This window comes from Urocitellus parryii, chromosome 3, assembly GCF_045843805.1.
Source record: "Urocitellus parryii isolate mUroPar1 chromosome 3, mUroPar1.hap1, whole genome shotgun sequence".
In the NCBI taxonomy this organism is placed as follows: Eukaryota; Metazoa; Chordata; class Mammalia; order Rodentia; family Sciuridae; genus Urocitellus; species Urocitellus parryii.
In genome coordinates this window covers 103021866-103038772 of record NC_135533.1, presented here as the reverse complement: position 1 = coordinate 103038772, position 16907 = coordinate 103021866, and the positions used below count along the sequence as shown (strand labels likewise).

Below are 16907 nucleotides of genomic sequence, written 5' to 3'. Positions count from 1 at the left end.
GGGGCCTGGATTCTCCTCTGCTGGCTAACCTGAGATTTCAGACAGCCGTTTTTGTGGTGGTTCATTCATATTTCACTCCCCAGTTTCTGAGAATCCTCTGATCTGAAATACTGTCTTTAAGATAATCTGAATGTACAATGCATTCTTAAACACTTTGCCAAAAGCAAGTAAACAAAAAACACTGGGCTAATACTAGAAGTTACAAATGTCAACAAGGTATAGTCCTGTTCTGCACAAAGATAAATCCTGATGGGTTGAACCAAGTGTGATCCCATCCCAGGAGCACTAAGAGGCACATAGGGTTTCGGCAGAGCATCCTTTCTTACCTATATCTTAATAGGCCTCTGCAAACTCACAGTATTGCTGGACAGGCTGCAGGAGCCAGCTGTAGGAGGCATAGAGAAGAATTAAGGCCTTGACGTTATCCTGGCCTTTTTAGAGGCACTGTGTAGGGATGATGTATGTGGTACAAGTTGCATTTATCTTGATCTCATTTCAGATCCAGCCTACTGTATGATGTATTATTTATGCTTTGGTAATGATGTGTCTGTTCTAGGATCCACTGCAATTCCCTTGACTTATCTCTTAGCTGACTTGTTGAACTTTTTGCTTCTTTGAAGTTTCCCAATATAATAGAATGTGTTAGTTGTGAAGACCTCAAGGCTCAGGCTTTGCAGCAATTTCATTTCATCTGGTAGGGTGGCTGAGCACAAAATGGGTTGAGAGGTTGTTAACCATGGTTTTCTTCTTCTGTCCTCTCCACAGGGAGTCTGACTGCTTTGGTGTGTCAGCATTCCATCACGCCTTTGGCCTTGCCCTGCAAGTTGCTCATTCCAGAGAGAGGTATGGATTGGGGCTTCACTACTGGACTGGCTCTGAGTAGGTTCAACTGAAATGGTCAAGGCACACCACTTCCAGGGATCTGAGGCGATCCATTGAGAAAAATTAGACTACTTTTTTCTTTAATTTTTAATTTTTTAATTTTAAATGTATTTATTTTAATTTGTTATACATGACAGCAGAATGCATTTCAATTCATAGTACATATATAGAGCACAATTTTTCAAGTCACTGGTTGAGTCAAAGTAGAGTCACTCCATTCATGTCTTCATGTACTTAGGGTAATGGTGTCCATCTCTTTCCACCATCTTTCCTAACCACATTCCCTTTCCCTCCTGCTCCCTCCACTTTGCCCTATCTAAAGTTCCTCCATTCCTCCCTTGCTCCCCTGCAACCCCCATTATGAATCAGCATCTACATATCAGAGAAACCATTCGGCCTTTGGCTTTTAGGGATTGGCTTACCTCACTTAGCATTATATTCTCCAGCTCCATCCATTTACCTGCAAATGCCCTGATTTTATTCTCTTTCAATTACACTTCTTTTTCTGACATGGGTTCTGTGTGTAAATCCAGTCGAAGAACTCAGGATTCAAATCAGGGAGAAAAGAGGAGGCCCCACTGCAGCTGGAAACACACAGATATCTGTACATCATGGATTCCATTAAAGATTTCCATGCAGGAAAGACTGAAGCTAAAACAAAAACAAAAAAATCAAAAACCTCAGACTAAGGGACCTTCAAGGCCATTTACATTTAATTTTAAAGATGCTACAGAATGGGCAAAATGTGGCTGGGCTTGGTAGTGCATGCCTGGAATCCCAGCAACGTGGGGAGACGAGTTCAAAGCCAGCCTTAGCAACTGCAAGGAGCTAAGCAACTCAGTGAGACCCTGTCTCTAAATAAAATACAAAATAGGGCTAAGGGTGTGGCTCTGTGGTTGGGTGCCCCTGAATTCAATCTCTGCTACCAAAAAAAAAAAGAATGGGCAAAATGTTGATATTGTTGAATCCAGGTGATGAATGAAACATTCATCACCTTTATCATCAAACATTATCATCAAATATTATTATGGATATTTGAAAATATCCATAATAAATTTTTTTTGAAAAATAACACCCACAGAATAACAGGCTGTTTTGATTGCATTTCCCAGCTTTCTTAAGCAGTCTCATAAACTTTCACATAAAGATGTGACTTAGCTTTTGAAATTTAATTTTTCATACAAATTGTTTCAGAGATCAGAAGCAAATTTTGCTGGGCCATGTCTTCCCTAACTTTGTTTGGAATGTGATATTGCTTCTGTGGGCTGGATCATGGTCCTCAACAGAAATGCTCAGCTCTGGCTCTGGGAGACCATTGCGTGTCACCGTCTGGGAATTCTGTCACCAAATTGTCTGACTTGGTCCTGAGGGCTCTTTGTTGGGGGAGCAGCACTCATTTCTATGTTTTCTCACCCTTTCCTGCAGATCCATTGGAGGAAATAGCAGAAAATTCTCCCCAGACAGCAGCCAACTCAGCCGCTGAGCTGTTGAAGCAGGGAGCAGGTTAGTGAATGCAGCTTCAATTTCCATGTGTCTGGTTGTTGGGCGGAAAAGGAGTTTAGTTGCAGAACTTCCCTTTCCCTCTCATTATTCAGGTTTCCTTCTCTGTGGCCTGTGAGGGAAGTTTCCTTTTATAGATCGTTGCACAGAGCTGGGTGGGGAATGGCTGTCAGAGACAGGGCCAGGCATCACAGGCTAGAAATATTGTTCTGACTCTAAACAAGACCAAATTCAGTAGAATAAATGTCAAGTCCTGTATTTTAGTTTAACGGAAAATGTAGTAAGACAGGATGTGGGTAACCTGCTTTGCCAGCTGCAAATATAAAAATGTTCCAGAGATGTGACTCAACAATTACTCGACGTGAGTCAACAGTTGGACCCAGGCTTCCATGTGTCTGGTGGGAGACACCACCCAGAGACAGCCCTCCACAGACCAGGCCACTTTGTTAAAGCATTTTTATTAATAGTTTTACTTTTCAGAGCAGTTACAGATTCACAGCAAAATTGTATGGAGAGTACAGAACTATCTCATGCAGATGCACGTCCTCCCATGTTACCAGCCTCCCCACCAGAGTAGTGCAGTTGTTAAAATTGATGAATATAAATACATTAGTAACTAAACTACAGTTAGAGTTCCTTCTTGGTGTTCTGCCTTATATGGATTTGGGAACATGGGTATGGCATGTATCCATCATATGTACATACATATTACATACATACATATTATTACCTCCCTAAAATTCCACTCTGCTCTACCTCTTTATCCCTCCCTTCCCTCTCATCCCTAGCAACCACTGATTATTATCCTGTCTCCATGGTTTTGCCTCTTCCAGAATGTCTTATAATTGGAATCATATAGTATGTGGTCTTTTCAAATTGGCTTCTTTCACTTAGTAATATGCATTTAAGTTTCTTCCACATTTTTTCATGGTTTGATAGCTTATTTATTTTTAGCATGGAGTAATGTTTTGTTGTCTGGATGTACTACAGTTTATGTCTCTGTTTACCTACTGAAGAACATCTGAGTTGCTTCCAAGTTTTGCCAATTATGAATAAATCTTTAATAAACATCTACATTCGGGGTTTTGTGTACATATAAAAGTTTCCATTTTCTTTGAGTAAATCCCAAGGAGTATGATTGCTGGATCATATGACAAGAATATGTTCAATTTTGCAAGAAACTGCAAAACTGTCTTCCAGCGTGGATGGACCATTTTGCATTCACACCAGCAATGAATGAGAGTTCTCATTCCATGTCCTCATCAACCTTGGCTGGTGTCAGTGTTCAGAATCATGGTTATTCTAATAGATGTATATTGATATCTCATTTAAACCTATATTTCCCAGATGTTATAGAGCGTTTTTTCACTTGCTCTTTTGTAATCTGCATATTTTCTGTGGTGAAGTATCTCTTAATTTTCTTTTGGTTCATTTTTTAATTGGGTTTTTTTCTTATTATTGAATTTTGAGTTCATTGTATGTTTTAGATAACAGTCCTTAATCAGATTTGTGTTGTCTACATATTTTCTCTCAATCTGTGGCTTTTATTTTTAATTCTTTAGATAGCATCCCCTGCAGAGCAAAAAAGTTTTAATCTTAATAAAATTTAGTTTTTAGTGTCATATCTAAAATGTCATTATCAAACCCAAGTTAATCAAGTTTATCTAGATTTTTTTTCTGTTATCTTCTAGGACTTTTATAATTTTATATTTTTTATTTGGGTCTCTGATCTATTTTCAGTTAATTTTTGTGAATAGTATAAGAAAGTCTACATCTAGGTATAGTTTTTTGGAGGGAGTGGGGTTTGGAATTGGATATTCAATTATTCTCACATTATTTGTTGAAAAGACTATCTTTTCCACTGTGTTGTCTCTGCTCTTTGTCAAAGATTAGTTGATTATCTTTATATGGATCTGTTTCTGGGCTCTATATTTTATTTCATTGATTTTTGTCTTTTTTCCTACAATACCCTACTATCTTTATTACTACAGTTTCATTAGAAGTCTTGAAGTTAGGTAGTATCAGTCCTCCAACTTTCCATCAATATTGTGTTTGTTATTCTGGATCTTTTGCCTTTCCATACAATCTTTAGAACCAGTTTGTTAATATTCACAAAATAACTTGCTTGGGATTTTGATTAGGATTGCATTGTATCTACACAAAATTGGGAAGAACTGGCATCTTGACAATGTTGTGAATACCTATGCTTAAAGTTACATTATATCTCCATTATTTAGTTCTTTGATATCTTTCATCAGAGTTTTGTAGTTTTTCTCATATAGATCTTATGTATAGTTTGTTAAATTTCTATAAAAGTAATTCTGAGGGTGTTCATATAAGTGAGATTGGGTTTTCAATTTTACATTCTCCTTGCTTATCACTGGTGTCAGAAATGAATTATCACCTTGTCGTAATTGCTTATTAGTACCAGGGCAGGCCACTTTTGCAGCGTTAGGTACAGTTCTATTGGTTCTAGATTAAAAGGGTTGTGAACAGACCAGACAACATTTGGCAATCATAATTCCACAGAAGTAAAGGATGAACACAGCTAGAGAAGACGTTGGGTCCTGCTCACTTCAAAACTGCTTGTTCCCCATTGGAAGTGTTTCATACTGTCTTCCATTTTACTGTCAGAAATGTTGGAGAAGAAATCTGTGATTCTGGTGAAAGTTTGGACTAGAAATATTTCAATTTTGTGACACATTCCTATATAATAATTTATAGCTATTATAACTCCATAATGAAGAAATATGTGGGTATTTTTCTTGTTCTTTTCTCTGTACATGCTGTATTATTCTATCTATTTTTCTCCTAGAAAATTTTATATTACTGTGCATATTGCCCAGCCAAAGTAAAATTACTTTGGTTTTAAGTGGAATGTTCTTAGTGTCCTTAAAAGGTAAGTTCATACTGTCTCCTTAAAGGATAACTTATCTGTGACTTAAACAAATGTGACAGGAGCTAGTAAGTGTACTAGAAGTTGAATTTCCAAAATGAAGAGTGTTAACTGTGCTATTTCCTGAGCTCAAGTATTGATCTCTGATAAATCACTTAGCTGTGTAGAACCGAGAGGTTTACATCTGTTAAGTGGTAACAGTAATCTGCAAAGAACAAATGACTAGAAGTTGAGAAATGCCTTGGAAGTTGTTCTTCTGGCCTAAGAGGAATATCCTTTCCTAGGCACCAGCCTGATCCTCTCCTTTGTGAGAGTGGATACCCCTTGTCGCATGGCTCAGCTGGGAGGCTGTGGAAGGCACTGGAAAGGAGCTCAGAGCCCCCAAGTTTGTTTTAGGTCATTCCTGGAGCCCTCCAAGGCTTATAACCTCCTTCTGTTAGAGTGCGAGCACAGTCTCATATCTCTGGTGACCATGATATGGGAATTTGCTGACGGCCTCCCCAGTACAGGTTCACCCACACACCTCACCTAGAAGATTGGCCTATGGAATCAGATCCATTCTGATTGATTTGTTCATTCAGATCCATCTTTTTAAAATGTATTTACAAATTTAAAAATATGTAATTACTGCAATTCATACATCAAGGAAAATATCGAAGAAAGATCATGGCCATAGTTGCATTTGCTCTGGCCCAGCTAGATAAGTGCCTCCCTCCCAGGGCCTGGGTGGCTGGGGCATTCTTGTCCCATATCACTGACAGAGCACCTAAAGTAGTGGCCTGAGCTCCTGAGAAGTGGAGTCAGCCTGGGCATTTTGCTTCTGTCTCCTAGCTCCTCTGTATCTTGAGGGACACAGCTCTGGTCTTTTGGTCCCACATAGTTAGCACCAAAGCACCTTTATCTCTGCATTCAGCTCTTTTTGTTTAATACTTTCTCATCACGAACAGCATTGCAGGTTTCTCCTTGAGTTCCTTGTTATCTGGATGGGTCAATTAACTAATAATAATAAATTACTATAGTAACTCTTATTTTTAGAGATCAAAACTTTCTCTCATACTCTTTTTAAATACACTTTCTCATTTTTTTAAAATAACATGTAATACATACCAATAACTTTGATCTTGTTATTTTATTTAAAGGGTGAGTGTTCTTAGAGATAAGACTTCATTTGGAATTTTCTTTTTCTGACCTAATAATCTGAATTAAGCATTATATATGAGGCTTAAATTAATGACTGCTTTGAGTCCCTTTAAAAATCTCTGATTTCTCTAGCACTTGGATAGTTCTGAATTTTCATGCATCTGCTGTGACAAAGAATCAAGATTGCACATTGAACCTCTGGGAGGTTCCATCTTTGCCTGGAGGAGTAGTTGTGGTTGTTTAGAAAAAGTCCAAAACAGCCATTGTATCCAGATTGTGGAACTAGGCCAGTGGTTGGTGTCTCAGGCCTATAATTCCAGTGACTTCAGAGGTTGAGGCAGGAGTATCACAAGTTCAAAGCCAGCCTCAGCAATTTAGCAAGGCTCTGAGCAATTCAGCAAGACCTTGTCTCAAAAAGGGCTATGGAAATGGTTCAGTGGTTAAGCACCCCTGGGTTCAATCCCTGGTACAAAAAAAAAAAAAAAAAAAAAAAAAGATTGTGGAACTATTTCAATCTCTGATCACGGCAAGTGGGTTTTGCTTCTGAATTTCATTTGTCATTCAATTCACTCAGGATCCTGTCTCCTGGACCTGAAAAGTCCTTTAAGACTCTCCTGTCCGCATTCTTCATTGATTGAGCAAACCAAGACTCAAACATATTGGCAGAGTCACAATAATGGGAATAAATTTTTAGTCCCATTCAGTTTAATCCCTTTTTATTTGATACAAGGCCATCATGACTTTGTTCCAATCTCAAAACAATGTCTGATTGTGTTTTAAGCCTCAGCTCTTAATTGTTTCTTGTTGAGGAGAGGAATCTAGGATAATCCTGAAAAGAAAGGCGCTTTTATCAGACTTCTGATAGATTTCCTATAAATATCGTGGTTATGTTTTTTAACTTAGCATTGTGTAAGTATAATTTCTTTGTAAAAGTCCTATGTGTTCTGTGTGTTCTTGAAGTTAAAAAGAGGGATATACAGAAATGAAGGGTAACGTGAATTTCTCATAGACCTGTGACCCCATACAGCTGCTGAACGTTGGGAAAATCGATGTGGTTAGTATTCTCCCAACCAGAGACCATTCTTAACGCTAACCAAATTTGTTCATATTACCTCCCCTCCTCCTTGGGATTGTGCCACGGTGTACGATTCTTTTATATTCCTTCCAACTCTTTGCATAATGAACTTACTCATGGTTTTTACAAACATAGCGCTGGATTCATTTTTTAATGGCTATGTAATGGTCCATCATGTAATTCAACTCTTTATGGTTGTCCATTTAGACTAATTTTTCAATATTATAAATAACACTAAGAAGACTTTAATTCTTTCTTTCTTTTCTTTTTTTTTTTTTTTCCTTTTCTGAATTCTGGATTGTTGCCTTAAGAGAAATTCCCAGAAATGATACTATGGGGTTATAATTTGTGGACCTAAGATGTTTTTCCATGTTATAAAGTTGCTTTCCCAGAATAATCTAGCAATTTGCATAGCTCCCTGCTGTGGGTCTGAAGGACACTTCCCTATTTAACATATCTTGAAACACAATGAGGCACAGTCATGCCAAATCTTGACCCCCTCACTAAGAATACTTGTCAAGTGGACTTGGATGGTTCTGGGTAAGCATGGTAGGAGGAGCACAGCTCTGACTCTGCAAGCCATCTTTTTTCTGCTGGAGAGAGTCAGGGCTTTGGGGAAGCTGGTATTGGTACCCTGGCATGTCCTTAGTAGAACTGCCTCCCTAAATGAACATTGAAAAGTGGCAATGTTTCTTTCTCTGCTTTGAGGAATGACTACGTGGCTCCTTCCTTCCTTCAGAAGCCATATTCCCCAAATGCCACATTCCCACTAGACTCCAGTCAGTTGGACCACACCTACTCAAAAGCTCTCTGTGGTGCCTACAGGAGAGCACAGATCTCAGTAGTGGTAGCCCATGGTTCCATGTGAACTTAATTCTGGTTGTGCCAACTCTGGAATTTTCATAATAGTTAGATTTAAAATTCTTTCTCTTGCTTTCTCCCTTTCTTTTCTCTTTTATAGCTGCATGATCAGCATGATAACAATTCAAGGTAGAATATTCACTCTCCTAAAAATCTGTTTTCAATTTCCCAGGCTTCTTTCCAGCTTCTGTTCATAGCACATATGCTTTTCATTTTATTTTTCTAATCATAGTAAAGATAGTTTTTATTCTGTTTTTCCAATTACCTGCTAACCGTTTTTCCAAGTTGCTATATAATTTTCATGATTACCATTTGCTGGTTGCTTAGTATTTCATTGAGGGGACTAATTTAAACCTCCTCTTATTTTTGTATGTAATCTGTTTACAGTTTCTCTCTCTGCAATGAATGTGTGGCACAAACCTCTTCCCCTATAGGTTAATTGTTTCATGTGGGTAATGGATAGTTCCTTTCTGAATCTTTTCAGAAGTAGGACCTCTAGGTTCCTTGTCGCTTTGTGGATTCTCCTGATAATATTGTCAAATTGTCATCTACAGTATGAAGTAGAGGTTTCCAAATTCTCTATATGTCTCATATTTTACAAATGAGCTGTGAAATATAGCCTGTGTCCAGGGTGCACCAGCACTTCACAAATGCACCTGATTCATCAGAACTTTGTAAGCACAAAGCAGAGGCAATTATAATTTTAAGGACTTTTGCCAATGTGCTGTCTTTCTCAAGAGGACTGAGGCAAACCACTGAGGCTTGTAGTTCCCCTAGAATGTCTTCTTGCCTAGATACTGTAAGATGAGTGTACTGGTCAGCTCAGGCTGCTTTATCAAAGTACCACAGACTGGATGGCTTATACACAGTGGAAATGTGTTTCTCATGGTTCTAGAATGTGGATATCCAGGATCAGAGGGCCAGCATGTGGGTGCTAGTGAATGCTTTTCCTGGCTTACAGAAGTGGCCTCAGATGGTGGAAAGAGAACCAGAAAACTCTCTGAGGTCTCTTTCATGAGCTGTACCCTCATAACCTAATCACCCCGCCAAAGGTCCTACTTCCCCAAATCATCTTGAGAGTTAGCATTCAAAATGTGAAATTTTTAGAGACATAGATTTTTAATCCATTGCAACAAGTGGCAGTGCTGGCCAGCTGGATGGGGTGGAAATCATGGAAAAGAGCACTGTTTGCCATGGAAATCTTTGAGCTGAACTCAGCCAGACAGGGGAATGACCGATTTCTACCTGCCTCTCAGCATCTCTGTACAGACGTGACAATGGCCTCCCGAAAGAATGCATCTGTCATCATGATAAAGACAAGGATTATCCTGGGGCCTGATACTAGAATTCTGCACCACCAGGGGCCTCACAGCGTAAATGCCCAGTAATCCTCAGGAGTATTATATGAAATTTCTTAGTGCAGGTCCTTATCCAATGCCTGGTACCTAACAGGTTCTCAGTAAACACTGGGGTCCACCATGAAGATTGTGTCACAGCATGATCACAGTGACCTGCTCATAGGGCCTGGGAGACTGCCCATGCTTCTTACTGTCTCTGTTCCTCAATTTCCTTATCTGTGAATTGGAGATAAGGATAGACTCTTCCTCTTAGGGCTGTGTGCGGGTTCCTATTAACATTAGGTGTTAGGTTGAGCTCAAAAGAGTGAAAACAATTGAAACATCTTTTTAAAATTTTGCTGTTGGGACAGTGCCATTTCAATAATTACAGGGGTGATTACTTTTTCATAAGAGTAAAAGCAAAGTTTAACTTTTTATAGAAGAAAATTAATATCCCAGACAAAACCCCCATATTAAGTATAAATTCAGGAAGTCCTATTGTTTTTGTTTTGTTTGAGATGCTAGGAATAAACATAGGGCTTCATGCATGTCGGCCAAGCCCCCTACCACTGAGCTACACCCCCAGCCCTAGTCTTGTTTAAAAGCAATGAGAGTCACTTGTCTCAGTCTTTGAGACAGTTTGCTTCCTGGGGTTGAGGGTGGTCCTCTGGTATCTGCTGCCTTCCTCAAGACAGGGCCTTTCAGGGGTCTGTGAGGCTTCTTTCTGGACCCACTTCAAACTCTCATCACTCTTGGATAAAGGAAGGGGCTTCATTTTTCAGATTAGCTTGTTGATGTAAATCCCAGTCCCTGTTTTTCCTTCCTTGTCGTGGTAACTGTGTGTGCTCACTGAAGTAGAGGTTTCCAAATTCTCTGTGTGTCTAAAAATTTACAAATGAACCATGAATTATGGCTGGTGCCTTAGAGATAAGGGACAGGTGAGCAGCTGACATGTGGCCTGTGCTTTGACTCCCAGGGCAACTTCAGTGACTGCCACTCTCCCTGGCTCCCTTGTGGTCCTGTGTATCAGTGCACCTGCCAACAGGCATGGCCCCTGCTCATTCATTCCAAGGCAGAAAGAGGGCAGAGCTGCTCACTGAATACCTGGCCAAGAGGCAGCAGCTCAACTGAATGCTGACTGTTCATGTCAGCTGATGCATTGGTTTGGATCAGGGAGAAGCATTTTATTTTTCTGTATAATGAAATTCTGTGGTGGCCTTTGAACTGGAACTTACTCACCCCTGTTCCCCAATCAGAAGCTAGCATACAGCAAGGAGGAAGATGAGCCAGGGCAGTTCTGCTCTATCTCCATCCGTTTTCTATTGTAATAATAGAAAATATTCAGGAATGGGTAGTTTACAAAGGAAAGAGATTTAGTTTGGCTCATTGTTCTGGAGGCTGAAAGTCTAAGATCATGGAGGCAGCATTTCCTGAACCTCTGGTGTGTGCCTCGTGCTATTTCAACTCATGGTGGAAGGCAGAAGTGAAATTGGGCATATGCAGAAGGGAAAGCAAGAGAAAGCTGAGGAAGCAGATGTCAATTCTTTAGCACCCCCCCTCTTCATGATGATGATAACTTAACAGGCCAATCATCTTTGGCCACAGGAGTCCCTGGTTTTTCCTGAGGTAAGAGAGCTTCAGACAAAGCCTGAACATTGCCCCTTTGGCTCTGATTTCATCCACATTCCAAAGTCCCTTGTTAGCTTTTGCTCCAGCCACAGAGATACAAGCCAACAGGGAGTGCCAGAGTTGTCAAAGGCGTATTTATGTCTAGTCATTTCTCTTCGCCTGAGGGGAGATGGCCACAGAGAAGTCCCCAAGCCCTTCCCTAGCAGTGTAGAATGTGGGGACACAGATGAAGCTGTACTCTGAGCTCATGGCAAATCATCCATTCTCTCAGCAGCCCCTTTTGAATACCCTTTCAACACTCTGGGGCAGAACAGTTATTTGGAGTCCATAATACACGGTCCCCTTACTATGTTCCCTGGAGGACCTCTGGGCTTCCTTTTCTCTGACTGTGCTGGGCTTTGATGTCCAATCTGCTATCCAAATCCCCACTGAGGCCAGAGAAGAAGGTACTTCAAGGCCCCCCAGACACCAAGTTTAAATCTGCAACAGGGTGAATGGAGCATTCCTCCCTCCGACTGAGGGTGGCAAAGCCGGGCTGTGCTCTGGTAACTTGTTCATTCTCCATGTTGGCATCGAGGCAAGTGCGTCTTTGGGTGGTTCACTGTCTACTCCTTCAGAATTGGAGTAAAGGACATTTGCTTTTAAATGGACCCAGCACAGATCACATGTGCAAGTTGTTCATAAATTCAACCTCTACATGTCAGCAACCACCAGTGTGTAAGTAGATCATATATCACCCTGGAGTCACCGCTAACCTGCGTGCCTTTGGTGTCTTGCAGCCTGCAACGTGTGGTACTTGAACTCCGTGGAGATGGAGTCCCTCACTGGCCATCAGGCAGTCCAGAAGGCCCTGAGCATGACCCTGGTTCAGGAGCCACCCCCAGTGTCCACGGTAGTGCACTTCAAAGTGTCTGCCCAGGGCATCACCCTGACGGACAATCAGAGGAAGTGAGTACTGCTGGGGGAGAGTGGGAATGTCTAGGGATAGGGCTGCTGATCCCAGCTGGGAATGTAACCTCCCCCACCTCCCCTCTTGCTCTTTTCTGGTGTGAGTGGTCATCCAGATAAAACCGAGTGTTTTTGAGGTTATTGGTAATCCAACCTCTCCCTAGGCTATTGCTTGTCATTAAATAAGCCTCACATAAATCATTACCACCTGTCCTGAAAAGTTGAATACTTAGGAATTAGTAAAATTAAAGAAGAAAGATATTTGGTGCTATGAATATTACCTATGAAACATTTGCAAATACAACATTTTTTTTTACTACATTGCTTTAAAGATACTCTGAGGCTATGATCAGAATCCCCTGATTCTGGTGGTCATCTGGTTTCAGATGAGAGTATGATCTTGGTACATATTGTTTGCTTTGGTGGAGTTGAAAGGACTCTGGTCCAGGTTTGTGATTGTTGCTAGTTAACACAGGAGCACATGTTTACTTCTCCAGGACCAGCAGGGAGTAGTCACAGGCTGGTCCTCCCAGTGACCCTCCTTGAGATCTCTTACCCAAGGAGCCTTTGACCTCAGGATCAACAATATTTCAGATACAATTAACAAGGTGTTAGTTAAGAAGTCAGCATTGTATGACTGAGTAGGAAGGCAGGTCATCAACTAAGAACACAAGGAGATGGCAGGACCCCTTTCAACAGACACATGTACCCACAGGACACCGTGTAGACCAGCTCAAGCCCTCTGCCTATGATGCTGTCCTGGCAGGCCCCCACTCCCTGAAGTGCCTGCTCCAGGACCTGTCCCTCAAGCTGGATGATTTCTTCAGCTGCCCAAACTTCTTGGGAAATTGAAGATGGAAAAATTTCTTCCTATATCAAAGAACCTACCTCAGAATTGAGCCACTCAAATAAAAAAATAGCACTGGGCAAGTACCCTGCAGGACTCAGCCCTTGAGAGATGAGCCAGTTCTCTAAGATCTCTTACCATATTGGGCACCATCTTGAGAGGATGTGGACTGCTCTCACCATGCCTTCCCTCTTTACCAATGAGGAGACCAATGCTTTGAGATAGTTATGGTCTGCCCACAGTCAGAAGGGGCTGGTGAGACTCAAGGTGATTTCCTGTGTCTATCTCACACCCCTCTAGTTCCTTAGGACTCCTTGATTAGATCCCCATTTCCATCAGCTGACAGTTTCACCTTATATGGTACTGCTGTTGGCTACTTCTGAGAATCATTCTGCTCAATTTAATATCCTCTGTTGATTGCTAATGTGCATACACTCCATTCCTCTTTCCAAATGACAAGTCTATCAATAGGTTTACCTCTCTGTGATGTTCACATATGGGCAAATGGGAAAGTCTACCCAGCACAACACCCATCACCCTAAACCCCAGTAATGGGATCGGTTCTCTCTCTCCCTCATGTCCACAGGCTCTTCTTCCGGAGGCATTACCCAGTGAACACAGTGATTTTCTGTGCCTTGGACCCACAAGACAGGAAGTAAGCTATTTGCATTGTTATTAAGCAAGATGTGTACTTCATTTCACCATTTAATTTTAAAAACTAATGCAATTCTTTTCTCTTTAATTCATAAGGTGGATCAAAGATGGCCCCTCTTCCAAGTAAGTTGCCAGCATTTTCTTCCATTCTTTTCTGTTTTTGTAGTTGTTGAATTCTGTTCCACTTTCCAAAGAGGATTCCTTATGAGAAAATAACACAGTCATGTCAATGGGATCATTTGCTTTAAAAAGAAAAGAAACAGGAAGAAAGGAAAAGTGTGGTCCTTATGGAGTAAAGGCTGGGTGCTGTTCACTGCTCTGCGTCCCTGGCTGACTGTCCTGGGATATATGCAGCCATATGCATTGCTCAGGCTCTTCAGCCATTTGAGGGCAGGAATGTTGCAGAGTAGAGCTGAGGTCCTCTGAGCTAGAAGGCAGAGCTTTATGCTCAGCATACCAAAGGCAAGGGAGGAGTCTTCATCTCCCTATTGTTGGGCAGGGGCTTATTCCAAGCCCAGCATTACCTCGGAGGGACCACATCCTAACCTCCCACTCAGAGATGTAACAGCAACTCCCAGGTTGGCTTCCTCTGTGTCGTCTAAATTGAATGACCACAATTGTCTGATCATGGTCCTCCTTTCCTAAGATTCCTATTTCAGGTTCCTCATTAGTCTAGGGAGCTGATCAGTGATTTGGGCCTTTTCCAACCCCCTAGAGGGAGTGTATTCTGGGCAAACTCTGCCCTGGGACTGGCAGGTTAGCATGGGGCTTTCATCTGCTTGGAATTTTCGACTCCATTGGGGTTATTTGAGTGTCCTTGGCCAGTCCCTTCTGCGGTATGGAAACTGCTAAGTGGAAACAAAAAAGTCCTTCATTTTTCCAAGAAAGATCTTTGCCAGAGATTTAGATTTGGAGAATGGTTGTTATTGTGTTAAGTTTAGGACTCCTAAAAGCCTATTAAGATAATGGCTTCAATTCTTAGAAAAATAATTAGATGTGTGTTCTTTTTAAACAGCTTCCCGAACTGGGCATAGTTTGCAACCCGGGCTTGCGGGCTTTCGAGGCCTGAGAAGAGTTCTTGGAATATTTCCCCTCTGACCTGAGCCAGGGCGGGGGTGGGGGAGTCCAAGTCAGGGAAAGGCCTGGGGGCAGCTGGCATCATCTCAGGAGTCCCTGAGGCCCTGCTCCTCCTCTTGGGGTCTCCAGTCCTGCATGTTCAATTGAAGCTCAGGAATCTGCCTGGACCTTGCCTGGAGGATTCCAGCCTTGAATGGGGAAGTCACTGTGGAATAAGTTGAGCCTCATCTTTGATTTAGGGCAAGGGGCTGTCACTCCCTTTTGGTCAACTCCAGCTCCTCCCTTTAGAGCAGAACTCCTTCATTTTACCTGCAGGTCCATAAGTTTCACAGGTGAAAGTGTGTGGACAGGCACCTGGCCAGTGCCAAACATATGGTAGCTTTTCCATACGTTGCCACTAGTAGCCAGAAAAAGTAGAGGCTTATCCACTTGCTTGTCCTCTGCAGGAGGCCAGAGGGCTGCTCTCACTTGGACTTTCCTTTTGCAGAGTCTTTGGCTTTGTGGCCCGGAAGCAGGGCAGTGCCACAGACAACGTATGCCACCTGTTTGCCGAGCACGACCCTGAGCAACCCGCCAGCGCCATCGTCAACTTTGTGTCAAAGGTCATGATTGGCTCCCCAAAGAAGATCTGAGAGTCCCTCCTAACCCAGACCCACTGGACGCCTCTCGCAACCTTCAAGACAGCAGTGGGGTTAGGTGGGACCCCCAATTTGTACCAAACTGATAATCGTGGCATTTTAGGCCCAGGAGGGGAAAGAGATCTGCCAACTTTACCAAACAAGAACAAACAACGTCACCACGCATTGGCCTCCCCTGAGAGTAACTTCTCGTCCTACACATCTCTGTAACCGGGTGCTTTTGGGGTGGAAAGAACTGGGCACAGGGCGTGCCTACTGAGGGTCCAGAAGGTTCCCAGCACACCAGCATCTGTGAGAATGAGAAACACCCAGCTCGCTTGGCAGGAAGCTGAGTGATCCCAGCACCCCGCCATCGGCAGAAGCACCCCTGCCCAGGAATGCCCAAGGCCAGTGGTCTCCCTCACCGTGGTCTTCCCACCACAGAGATGTTGACAAAACCCAGGAGGGGATGAATGTTTGACGAAGGTTCGCGGAGGTCAGACCCTTCCAGAACATGGCGGGGACGTGAAGGAGGCGAAGGAGGTGCGGGCTGTGAGGATGAGGGTGGTGAGGACCTTTTGGCATTGTGGAGGAGCAGGGGATGTCAGACCCCACCCGTATCGTGGTGACGACTCTACACTCTCGCTTACATATGGCGAGCAGGCCGGGGAGGACCCTGAAGGGAGAGATGAGAAAACAGAAACGAAAATGCCATTTCTATGTAATTTATATTTTACTTATGCCAAATTATTTATATAACAGTTTGCCATTGCTATACTGTACCAGTGTCAAATGCTGCAGCCGGCCAAGCTGTGACTTTTAGGAGACTCATCCTCCTGTAAGACACACACCACAGGCCCCTGGCCCCTGAAGTAGAAGGTGAGCTGTGGACTTAGGGTGATGCCCTGAAGTCCCCCACATGTGGTGCTGCCTCATGCGGTCTTCACCTGTGCTTCCTGGGGGATGTGTCTTCCGATGGAGGATGAGCTCCTTTTTGATGGGGAAAGTCCAGGGTGGGGGTGGGGTGGGGGGGTGGGAAATATTGGGGTCAATCTCAACATTCCCTTTGTGGGCTTGGTAGGAGGTCACCTTCAGGCCTGGGCTTCACTGTTGTCAACTCTTAGGATACTGCTCCTGGCAGCACCTTTGGATTCTTGGTGGATTCCTATGTGCCATGGCATGTGGGGACAGAAAGGAGAAAAAGCATGAATGCTAGTGCCTAGAGGCTGTTTTGGGTGCCACTTAGCTGCATCCTCTTAGCCACTTAATCGGTTGTGACATTCCATGCTTAGATGTATATTCCAGGGCAGTCAGCGACCAGAGGTTTGGAGAATGCCGATGACCCTGGCACTTCCCCAAAGCAAAATATGGAGCTAGGCCACTTGGAGACAGAGCCTCCATCTGCCTTCCTCAGAATCCGGTGTGTCCTGCGGACACTCCAGTC

At 42.6% G+C, this 16907-nt stretch overlaps 1 protein-coding gene across 1 annotated transcript in view; it reads left to right on the top strand.

Annotated features, from left to right (window-relative positions):
- Positions 1-16461, top strand: part of Tns3 (tensin 3) — a 211586-nt gene extending 195125 nt beyond the window's left edge. Inside the window, exons 26-31 of the mRNA XM_026399471.2 lie at positions 766-843; positions 2308-2385; positions 12100-12268; positions 13702-13770; positions 13866-13892; positions 15334-16461. Of these exons, the coding sequence (XP_026255256.2) occupies positions 766-843; positions 2308-2385; positions 12100-12268; positions 13702-13770; positions 13866-13892; positions 15334-15478 (566 nt within the window). The 3' untranslated portion in view covers positions 15479-16461. The remainder of the gene's footprint in view (positions 1-765; positions 844-2307; positions 2386-12099; positions 12269-13701; positions 13771-13865; positions 13893-15333) is intronic.
- Positions 16462-16907: the final 446 nt, after the last annotated feature.